General features: G+C 36.2%; 1 protein-coding gene across 2 annotated transcripts; it reads right to left on the bottom strand.

Moving 5' to 3' along the window:
• Nucleotides 1–1,433: 1,433 nt before the first annotated feature.
• Nucleotides 1,434–10,977, bottom strand: mtg2 (mitochondrial ribosome-associated GTPase 2). Of its 2 annotated transcripts, none has more exons than XM_053481793.1 (7): nt 10,914–10,977; nt 9,960–10,168; nt 7,485–7,632; nt 7,199–7,314; nt 3,619–3,837; nt 2,492–2,630; nt 1,434–1,902 (listed from the first exon to the last, which is right to left on the bottom strand). In XM_053481793.1, the coding sequence occupies exons 2-7, from the start codon at nt 10,149–10,151 to the stop codon at nt 1,526–1,528; spliced, it is 1,191 nt and encodes a 396-aa protein (XP_053337768.1). In that variant the 5' UTR covers nt 10,152–10,168; nt 10,914–10,977; the 3' UTR covers nt 1,434–1,525. The 2 variants fall into 2 exon arrangements, with proteins under 2 accessions (XP_053337768.1, XP_053337767.1); XM_053481792.1 differs by lacking the exon at nt 10,914–10,977 and adding an exon at nt 10,280–10,300.
• Nucleotides 10,978–12,479: the final 1,502 nt, after the last annotated feature.

The following is a 12,479-nucleotide window of genomic DNA, read 5'->3' as shown; positions in this document are numbered from 1 at the left end:
GTCTATGTAGTAATATTGAGTGACTGATAGTGTCAAAAGCAGCTGATAAATCTAAAAGAACAAGGACCACAGAATCCCCCGTATCAGTGGCTAAAAGGATGTCGTTTAGCACTCTCAAGAGGGCTGATTCAGTACTGTAGGCCGCCTTAAAACCAGATTGAAAATGCTTAAACAAACTGTTTAAAGCAAGAAAAGATTGGAGTTCAAGAAATACAATCTTTTCCAAGACCTTAGACACAAATGGTAGAACAGAGATAGGACGATCATTTTTTTAGAACAGACGGATCGAGTGAGAGCTTCTTGAGGAGAGGAGTGATACTGTAGTAGCCACTTTCAAATTAGTAGGAACCACGCCTGTTGAAAGGGAATTTATTAAAAAAGGATACTAGGCCCGGTCCACCTGAATCAATGATTTGTCTTAAAAATCTAGGATGAATAGCATCATATGGAGAAAAAAATGGTTTCAGTTTAGCAATAGTATCTTTGAGTGACTGAATAGAAACTAAACCAGATTTATTCTTTATTTATTTTATTATTTATTTATTTTTTTACATTTTCAAGAGACTATATGTAAATTTATCGTTACCATTTGCCCTTATGCCTCTATGGACAAGTTAATGGTGTCTCTGCGAAATAACCATTGAAAACTTCAATAATAAAAAATAATAATATTAAATATAAGAAATTGTTTTAGGTTTAGCGAAAAATGCCAGTTCTAACTCTACTTTAACCCATACACAGCTAGAATTTGACATGTGAATATGAATTGTCTTATATGGATTGGTTTAATTAAAATTCATATTTGGTGAATCTGAAGGCTTTTTTCTAGAATAAACATTTTATAACTGGTCAGCTCTGGTGGTGGTGAGAGGTTAATAGAGTTTGCTGTAAGTACAGAGGCCGAACATCTAGGGAATATGAGCTGCTTATGTAACTTGACTCTAGTCACTGTAAACGTCATTCTGAATTAGTTAATGTGCCAATGTTACAGAAACACTGTTATGCTGCAATTATACAGGTATTAGAACATGTCAGGAATCTAATTATACTTAATAATATGACTAATCATCCTTTCTGGAAATTTCCAAAAAATCCATGTTTTTTTCTACCTAGTCTCAACTTCTATGACAAGAGTTCAGGGGTTTAAAAAAGTGTTTATCACTTTTTAAAACTTTAACGATCATAACAGAAAAATATATAAATGTTTGCAGCTTTAATTTTTTTTTAATCATTAGGAACATGTAAGGAGGTGGCTCAAACTTGAATAAACACATTGGGAAAAAAGTCAATATACCAAAATATAAATCTAAAATCACAAAAATTCTTTGTCCAAAATTAGCTTCCGAAGTGTTTTTTTTTTTGTACTAAAGCTATGAAGCTAATATAGCCAACATCTAAGAGATCTTCCAGTTAATAACCACAAACTGCATGTCTAATGTAGAAAAAATAAATATTACTTCTTTAATAGAGAATCAAGATGTACAAAAAGTAAGGTATTCAACCTATAAAATTTTTCCCCTTATGTCTACCAGCTAAACATTGTCTCTCCCGTATGGTCATCGTAGAGCTCCCTCAGATGGATGATCAGCTCCTCTGTGTTATTTCCCGTCAGGGCAGAGAGAGGGATGATGCGCTTCTCCACTCGTCTCCTCAGCTCCTGGAGTTTTTCCTTTGTGCCGCTCAGGTCCATTTTATTGGCCACGATAGCATGAGGACGCTGAGAGAGACCCTGTTCGTACTGATCTAGCTCGAAACGCAGACTCTGCAGCTCATCCCATGGTGCGGGAGACGACATGTCCAACACGAAGAGCAGGAAGCGACAGCGCTCGATGTGACGCAAGAAAGACAAACCGAGGCCGCGGTTCAGGTGAGCGCCGCGGATTATACCGGGGATATCAGCGACTGAATCAAAACACAGCGAGAGTAAGAGAGAGAGAGAGAGAATTTATTTATTTAGATGGTACCAATATAAAATAGATTGTAATATATAATATATAATTTCCTATACAAAGGATGCGTGATATTGTAACAAATATCTATCTATATATATATATATATATATATATATATATTTTTTTTTTTTTTTTTTTTTTTTTATTTCTACTATGATATTTTTAAAAGATTGAAATCATATTTGAAATTCATATTTCATATGAAAAACACATGAAAATTATATTCAATGTATATAATGTTTAAAACATTAATTTTAATATACTTATAGCTAAGAGGATTCAAACTTTACATTACATACGATTCACTTGAAAATAAAACTACTTTTTCTTAAAAAAATTTTTTAAATGTCCAACAAAAACAAACCTAACTGGGTGAAAGTCACAATATGTGCCGTTTAAAAAAAGCACTTGAAGTTTTAAACCAAAGTAGAATTTAGTAATTGGTTTATATAATAACCGTGCTATTGCTAGTTGCTTAAGATATGAGATGTCTATAGGCTATGCCGATATTGTAATGTTGATCAGCGCCATTTGCGTACCTGCCAGTTGCTCGTGATCTCTGTACTTGACCACGCCTACGTGTGGATTTAGCGTGGTGAAGGGATAAGCTGCTACAGCAGGACGAGCATTTGAGATCGCTCTCAGCAACGATGACTTTCCTGCATTAGGAAACCCGACCTGGGAGAAGACACACATTCACAGACACACAATGCATATCCCATTTAGGAAGCTTGGGTCTGAGCGCAGGTTCAGCCAGGATACAGCACCCCTGGAGCACAGAACCCCTGACCTTCTGATTAGAAACACTGAAACTTTTAAAGCAATTTGTGCTGGAAACTACAAGGGGTTTGATTCCCACTTCGGGTCTATGGGCATGAAGGTTGCATGTTCTCTCTGTGCTTTTTTTTCGTTTCCTGCAGGTACTCTTTGAGTACTGAAAACATTCAGGATCGGCTAATTGGTGTTGCCTTGTAATGAGTGAGTGTGTGCGCTTGTGAGACCTGCAATGGATTAGGACCCAGTCCAGGGGGTACCCACGCTTCCCATGACCAGGTACAGGATTAGCAGTGTAGAGAATGAATGAAAACACTTTGACACTCGACTCACTAGTGACATCTTCTGGCCATAATTTTTAAAACACTACCTACAAACATTAGTAATAATAATGTGAATAAGAATCAAGTAAGACAAATATATTAAAACTGTAAACAAGGGTTTGTGACTATGAAAAAATCAGTTACAGAAAGAAGACAAAATTTGTAAGTCATGATGCATTTTAAGTAAAAAAGAGGATTTTAGATTTTTTGATTCAGCATTAGCATCAGCATCTCAGCAACAGGGTCAATCAAAACTCAATTAATCAGTCCTCACAATCATATAGGGAACAACAAATCAAGAATGTTGGAAAAGGCTTCGAAACATCGGCAAATTGTTTCATCATTATTGTTTGGTTTTATGATGTTTTTGTTTAATTTTATGCACAAAACTTTTGCATGCAGTGTGATCTAGTTCGCATTTTTTCTGTAGTAGAAAGCCAAAGAAGCAAATTTCAGAGGCTTGACATATGTCTTAGCATCGCTTATGAAATACAGTTATAGTAAAGGGGATGACCACTAATCTATTAGGATAAATAAATGTACATCTCTTAAGCCCCTACCCTCCTTACCAAACCAGCATGTGCCATCGTCCTCAGTTCCAGCTGGAGCACTCGTTCTTCTCCTAGTTCTCCGGCTGTGGTCGTCATCGGTGCTCTGTTTTCATTGGAAAGAAAGAAGCGATTGCCTTTTCCTCCTCCTCCTCCATGTACAGCCACATATTCCTGCCCGTGATGAGCGAGATCGGCGACTGTTTTGCCCTGCTCCTTCACCACGGTGCCTATGGGCACCTACACACAGAACATTTCTTACATACACAACTGACCATACACAAAAAAATGCTGGGTTGTTTCCGTAAACACAAGGTTGGGTTGTTTATGCTGGTATTAATTGCTGGGTTGTTTTTGTAAACAAATTGTTGGGTTGTTTATGCTGGTAAAAGTTTTAAAATAAAAGTTGGGTTGTTTATGCTGGTAAAGATAACTGGTTGTCGGTTATTAGCTTTCATTATTAAAAATTGCTCCAACGATTTCAGAGATTTGAGCTCCAGGCATTACAGGTTCCCTGAGCTCATGCAGCCGTCCAACGCTGCCTCACCTGGGGAAGAACTTCTAAAAAACTACTACTGGCTGTGATGTCTCTGCAGTGGTTAAAACGGGATTTATTTCACTTTGTTTATTTCTAAAAGGCAATCTTTTAATCTGGTATAATACAGTTATGGTATAATATATCGTGGCTGTATGATGAATCCTGCACGCTGCGTTCCATTCGCAATATACCCCGTGTCCTCAAACCCTCAGGTGTGCACTTCCAAGTGGTCTGTTCTTTGCGTTCTTGCAATTGACACACGACATGACGTGTCACAACTTTCTGGATTCTTCACTTCTGAAGCGAGGGAAACTTAAAGCTGGTAAGTTGGTAAGCTGGTGGTTACCACTTTTATGGTAAGTTATAATGAATTTTTACCAAATTTTTAAATGTTGTAGTTGTGGTAGGAGCAAGCTCATTTTCATGTTCATTCGCTTTTTTCACATTTTTAGTCGCACTTTGATATGGAGGTGTGGGGAGTTCATGTTTTTAAATTCTCTGCCAATAATCGGCTATATTGTATTTTATGAGAAAAGTGCGTTTGTAGCACACACAAATAAATAAAAAAACAAATTACTAAATGTAATTATAGGTCAGTTACTAGTAATCTTCACTAGAGCTGTGTGTGGAAAGTCTGTTGGCATATTTTATAATATTTTAAAGTTGTCAGAAGAAGCTTTCAGGGTATGTTTAATGACGGTCTTAATATGTCTTCTGTTTCTGTCTGTTAAAAAAAAAACTGATTGTGTTATTTTCACCCAGCAGTTGGTTTATTCTTTGGCGAACTTCCTGGATTCTTCACTTTTTACTGGATCATACTCAGAGCACTCAGTGTTTTATGGTAAGTTAATGTAAATTTTTACTTTTTTTTTTTTTTATTTGTGGTAGGAGCAAGCATAGTTTATTGTTCAACTTAAATATATGGTGGTGTTGGGTTAATTTTTTTTTCATTCTGTTATTTATTATTCAATAAATGCATCATCGTTTAAAACGAGCTTTTTCTTCATCCGAATAAAATATTTATTATAATTTGTAAATTCATCACTTAAATATCGTATTCATCTTGGGTTTGTTGGGAATTTGAAAAGAGGTAAATGTTTCGTTTTAAATCCAGATGGAGAGCCGTATCCTGTTATCGCTCACACATTACTGAGATGAATTAGTCAGAAATATACACTAAATTTATGATCACATTATGTATTTTTGTGTAGATGTATATCCTTAAACAGGATAAAGTGATATAGAAGATGAGTGAGTAAGTGAGTGAGTGTATGACCTTAACAAAAATGCTTAATGTAAATGTTAGTTACATTGCAACACTAAGTGATGGTGTGTAACCCACAGATGGGGACCAACATGATGGGAAAAATATCTGCAAAATATGGAGATGACTGGAGCATTGTCCACGTTTTGTGCCTTGGGAATGAGACAAGAGGAACCTGACAGACCTTTCCCATTGTTAAAGGCAATGCTATTGATACAGACTCTTTGGTGGAGGCCGTTAATGTTAGCTACACAAAGCAGTGTCTTCCCACCTGGGAGTTTCTTCAGCATACTGTAGATCAGATTGATGGACATGAGTACTCATCATCTGTTAAATTTTTGAGAACAACGTTTTTTTCATCCCACATGAAGGACACAATGTTTTTATGTGTTTATGTTACATTTATTTTATATTTAACAAATGGTCACCTTGGGATTATAGAATTTTGTCTGACATTTTTTTTAATTTAAGTTATTAACATTTTCATATTCTGTATCTATTTACATTATGTAAAGTTGTGTATATTTAGCTTTGTCTTTTTTGAAAAAAATAAAATAAAAATGTAATCTAATGGAATGTGTCAACCCAGCACTTTGGGTCAAATAAAATAACCCAGCACTTTAACATTTAACCCACTGGTTGGGTCAGATGACTAACCCAGAATTCTGGGTTAAATGGTTAAACCCAGCACTTGGGTCAAAACAACCCAGCACGTGTTCTGTCCAATAGTGACCCAGTGGCTGGGTTATGGTTGGGTTGTTTTTTAACCCAGCAGTTTTTAAAGTGTTCATTCAACAAAATACAGTGATGAGCAGCAGAGTGAAAGGAAGTGTATTATACTTCTTTCTCTGGCACCACAAAAATATGGAGCCGCTCCCAACAGCTGTGTGCGTGTTTTTGTTTTGTTTTTTTCTCATGGTAACAAGTTATTTATCTTGTGTGCACAGAAGCTCATCTTATAACCACAAGCATTAAAAGCGTTCGCAGTCCAAATATTCTTTATAAATCAACGAACTGTCAGTGCAGTCGGAAATAAAGCAGCAGTTTTCATGCCAAAGCATTCCTTTAAACTTGGGCAGATAGAAGACGTGTGCACACAAGATGATAACTTGTTCTCACAAGAAAAATATTTTGCTTTCACAAGGTAATATCTTCTGTGCACAAGATAAATAAATAAATACACCTTTTGGGACTTCGTACAACACCTCTGCGAGAGCAATAAATCATTTTTTATCTTAATACATAAAGCAAACATTTTCTGTAAGAGGCCTTTTTGATTTTCTATAATCTCAAGATCTCACCAGGTCCAAATCAAATCTGTGAACTTGAGAAAATCCCTTTCATCATCATAACTGCGACAGATCATATATATATATATATATATATATATATAGTACACAAGAAAAGGGGATAAAACCTTCTTGCCATTCTTCTTGGTTTAAGTTTGACTTTAAAATGTAGTATGTGGGTTAAAAATCCTCCTTTTCCTCTGTCATTTAAGAAGTGATTAAAGATTAATCACCTGCAATAAATAAAGCCTCCCATATGTAGCTGACACACTTGTTGGGATCTAAATAGTTCTATTTAATATGATATAAATATAAGGATATCAGAATAAACTCGATCATCAATTGGTTCAAGCTGAGCCAAGTACAGTGCATTTATTTATTTATTGATTGAGAGCAAGCAGGATCATGATATTCTGGAACAGAACATTAACTTGGATAAGGTCAGAATGGGCTCAACCTTTTGGACGTTTGTTTGTATCTCATGTAGCAGTTGTTATAAATCTAACTTACTGATATGTATTTTGAGCTGGCATTGCGTCCATAGCAGTTTTTACTCCTCCCAGATTCTCCGTTTTCTCCTCGATATGAAGATGAAATGAGAGAAAGAGACTTTATCTGCTTGTTTACTACAGAAAGAAAAAAAACAGAAATGATAAGATGTTACGATTGCTGTAGAATAAAAGAGAAACTATAATAGTACATAATAATAATAATAATAATAATAATAAAAAAAAAGTATGGTATCTTTTGGACCAAAATTTTTTTTTTAATTAATTAACATAAACAACAGCATTACCTTTTATGATAATGTCGCCTCCGTTACCCCCGTTGCCTCCATCCGGGCCGCCCCACTCTTTGCGGGGTTCACTGTGGAAGCTGCAGGCTCCGTCTCCTCCTGACCCGGCCTGGAACTTTACCCTGCGCTGGTCCACGAAATAACGTGTCTGAGAATAAATTGGAAAAGATTAAAAGGACAGGTAAATATTTTTTCTTTTTCGTCTCATTATTATTATTATTATTACGGCAAATCTCTCAAAAGTAATATCCGAGTAAAAAAAATTTATGATAGGCAGTTAAACATCACTGAATTGTTCCTGAGGGGTAGAAACTTATTTACAGGAGAGTTTTCAGCTTAAAAATAATAAATTGTTTTCACCGTTTATATATATTTCAGTAAAGATGCTTTGCAAAAATTATCATTGTTTAAAACTCCATATAATTATAACTGAATTAAATTGAACTTCTGCATATGTGACAAATAAAGGCTAAAATATTATAATGGAACATCTTATAGTGTGTTCACCATCTTGGCCAACACCGTTATTGGAAAAGGAATATAAAAAAAAAAGCATTCAAATCCTTTAATGTCAATGTTTTTGTTGTTTATAGTAATTTTAATATGGCTCCTATTTATTATATACAGGGGTTGAACAATAAAAATTAAACGCCTTGTTTTAGACCACAATAATTTATTAGTATGGTGTAGGGCCTCCTTTTGCAGCCAATACAGCATCAAGCCGTCTTGGGAATGACAGACACAAGTCCTGCACAGTGGCCAGAGGGATTTTGAACCTTTCTTCTTACAGAATAGTGTCCAGGTCACTACATAATGCTGGTGGAGAAAAGCGGTTCCTGACTCGTTCCCCCAAAACAAAAATGGTTCCGCCCATCTAGCACAAGTATTGGGCCTAGGGAATGCCATGATATTATAGCCCAAACCATCACTGATCCACCCCATGCTTCACTCTGGGCATGTAACCGTCTGATGGTATGCCTCTTTGGGGTTTCTTCACACCGGAACTCTCTCAGATGTGGGAAAGACAGTGAAGGTGGACTCATCAGAGAGCAATACATGATTAACATTGTCCACAGCCCAAGATTTTCGCTGCTGGCACCACTGAAACCGACAAAGGTTTGGCATTCGGACGAGTGACCAAAGGTTTGGCTATAGCAGCCCAGCCAAGTACATTGTCCCTGTGGAGCCCCTGATGAACAGTTTTGGTGGAAACAGGAGAGTTGAGGCGCACATCTAATTTTGCAGTGAGTTGGGCAGCTGTAGTTTTATGTTTTTTTTTTGGAAACAATCGGGTTAGCACCCGGACATCCCTTTCAGACAGCTTCCTCTTGTGTCCTCTGCTGGATGTGGTTCGTCCTTCTTGGTGGTATGCTGACATAACCCTGGATACCGTGGCTCTTGATACATCACAAAGACTTGCTGTCTTGGTCACAGATCTGGCAGCGAGATGCTCACCAATAATTTGTCCTCTTTAGAACTTTAAAATGTCATCCATAATGTTGTGTCCATTGCAATATTTAAGCAAAACTGTGCTGTTACTCTGCTTATTAAACCTTCAAACTGTGCTCTTACTAGTGGAATGTGCAATCAGTGAAGATTGGCCACCAGGCTGATCCTCCAACACTAAATTGGCCAGTGCTTCAGTTTCATTGTCCATCCCCTGTATATTTAAAATAAATTCAAATCCGATGTTACCTCCTATATACAGTAAACCAATGGCTGCAAAAGTAGATTAATACATACTTAATTTGGTGTTTATTATTTACAGCATGAATACACACATTTTCTCAACTGCCCACACATTTTCTCAACTGCCATATCATATTTTTCTAGATTTTGTAATATTTTGATAGCTTCCTGACTTTATGTATACATTGCAGTGATGTTAGAGAATAGTGAAAGCTACTTGTACGCAAAGTAAAGCTTACACATATCTTATTCTCATGCATGCATACACCCTGATAAGCTATAACTATATAACCACCTGCCTAATATTGAGTAGGTCCCACCTTTTGCCACCATAAGAGTGATGTGTTCTGACACCTTTCTATCACAACCAATATTTCCTTAAATTAAGCTACACTAGTTTTCGATTGGATTGGACTACAGGCCCATCCTTCGCTCCCCAAGTGCATCAGTGAGCCTTTTTACAGGTCATATGCTTCTACAAGCTTACACCAATTTGAGTATCAATAGTCACAAAGAATCAGGAATAATGTATTATAATTGTTTGAAGCGAGACAGTACAACGCTGAAAATGGGCATTTCTGGGGGCACATATAAAATCATCTCTCCATACAGCTTAGCACCTTAAAATGTTTAGGGAAGCAAGAATGGCACTTCCATGGTGCATACATTACAGAGGCAGTTTCTCTGGCACACATTTTCTGTATTATAGGTATAACATATAAAAGAAAAAAATAAAATCTCCACCAATACAGTGTTTTGGCCAACACCAGCACACACTTTACATACCAACTTCTTCTCAGACAAATCTTTCTTCTTGGAACTTCCCTGCGTTTTTCCTCCCAGGTTGCAGCTCAGCGACAGGTTTCTGACGATCACGGTACCGTATTCACACCTGCACAGATGTTTCCCCTTAGCGAACGCATTCTCTGAGCGCACTGGGAGAACCTCACTCAGAATCCTCCAGATCACCAGCTTCATTCTGGCGGTGATTTAATCTAAAACAAGAGAAGGTCAACAGTTTGATTGATGATACCAACTTTAGACATATGTGGCATTGTGGGAAACGGTTTAATACAAATATGATCCAAAAACAAACCAACACACACCTCTCTGTGTTACGGTATTATATTCATTCCCAAATTAGTCACATTTTTGCATATTATTTTGCAACACAATGTTGAAGGCATGGCTTTTATCTTCAGGGAAACAAATACATTTTCTAATAGATACAAACACTAAAGGAGAACAAATAACGACCAAAAAATGTAATTAGGAAGTATATCTTATCTTGACACTGCATACAGACTGTGTTACTCAGTAATCAGATATTTAATAAATGTTAATTAGACAAAACGCTGCCCTTTAGCTGCCAATTTCTCTCTACAGTCGGTTTTTTTTTTCTCGAAAGCGTGATTCTGTGAAACATTTATATTTATATTTCCCCAAAGACGAAACTACTCACCAGCGAGATAATTTATTACCTGCAATCTACAATCGAAACGCGTTGCCATAGTAACAAAAACTTAAAGGACTATGAGTTAGCCCACACGGCTAGTGCTAGCAGAATATATTAAGCCAAATGCTAATAGTTTACCTCGGAATTTATACAATCACTACATTTATATATGATTATTTAAGCTTTGTCAAATGTATAATCCGCGCGTATAACTCTCCTTAATAACAAACAATCTCCCTCTCGCTTTTTTTTTAATTTAATAGTGTTAAAAGCACAGAAGTCACCTTGATTTGGTAGCTAGCATGATTCAGAAACACCGCCGTCTAGTGGGCGGAGCAAAGCTACGGCGGCCGCAAAGGGTCAAATAGTATTTTTATTTAATCGTGATTCTTTTTCTACGGAAGCTCATTGCATTCACAAAAGGAAAAAAAAATCACGGGAGTTATGTCATAATTATGACTTACTATCTCATAATTATGACTTAATATCTCATAATTATGACTTACTATCTCATAATTATGACTTACTATCTCATTATGAGATACTAAGTCATAATTATGAGATATTAAGTCATAATTATGAGTTAGTAAGTCATAATTATGAGATATTAAGTCATAATTATGAGATAGTAAGTCATAATTATGAGTTAGTAAGTCATAATTATGAGATAGTAAGTCATAATTATGAGTTAGTAAGTCATAATTATGAGATATTAAGTCATAATTATGAGATAGTAAGTCATAATTATGAGATATTAAGTCATAATTATGACATAAGTCCCGTGATTTTTTTTCTTTTGTGAATGCAATGAGCTTTCGTAGAAATCAATGCTATTTAAACATAATATCTCACAAACAAAAAGGCCAATTTGTCTTTTCCTCGAAGTGTTTAGGTGAAAAATTTGAAAGGGGGCAAATACTTTTTCATGGCACTGCACATGTAGTCAGATTGTTCCACTGGGATGAAACTGTGCCGGGTGGAGGTATAGCACTTTCAAAATCATACTAACTTTACACTGATCTGAATAACTTTGAGTGATGAATGCTTTTTAACTCACACTTGTGACTCAATAAGAGACAATGCACAGAATGTTTTCTAACAGACTGTAAATGATACATTTTGGCAGTATTGTCTTGCATCTTTTGAAATAAATAAATAAATAAATAAATAAATACTGCCAAAATGTCTTATTTTGCTGTCAAATTGTTTATAAACCCTCTTGGGTCTCTGTGAGACTGGTGCTACTGGACACTAATAATATACTACTACTACTACTAAAAAATACTTTTTTTATTTAACTTTTTGTATTGTGGTATATTTTTATACTAGTATGTGTTTTACCTTTAATGGGCCAATGTATTATGATGTGGGATGTGGTGGGTTGCTGGATCCAGCCCCGCTATCCCTGACCGTAATGTTAGAGCCGTCAGAAAAGCTTTTTTTCTTTTTTTTGTGTGTAACTTTCAGCTCCACCTTTTATTCTTCCTTCTTTTCATTTATGGAAATTATTGTTAATTTGCTCAGAGAAATTTGCTGCATCGAGATAGGATTAATATCCCTCCCACCATAAAATAAAAGTGAAGAGGTCGGTGTTTCAGAACACGGATGGAATAGACCAAACTTAAGAATATTGGGGGAGGGCAATACATCGCGGTAACATAAAAAAAAAAGATGCATTATTATGGTTTCTGTCATTTTTTTATGTATTTGTGTAATGACTGAATGCTAGCCCACATTGGCCAGGGGCCCACTGGGAAAACCCCCGGTGCTCCAGATGGCCGGTCCGCCACTGCATACAATGAAGAGAACACTGTGTTGGCTGTGAGTTACTGATCGGAAGGTCGGTGGTT

This window comes from Clarias gariepinus, chromosome 22, assembly GCF_024256425.1.
Source record: "Clarias gariepinus isolate MV-2021 ecotype Netherlands chromosome 22, CGAR_prim_01v2, whole genome shotgun sequence".
NCBI lineage: Eukaryota > Metazoa > Chordata > Actinopteri > Siluriformes > Clariidae > Clarias > Clarias gariepinus.
The sequence above is the reverse complement of the archived record's forward strand: the minus strand, read 5'-3'. Positions and strand labels throughout refer to the sequence as shown.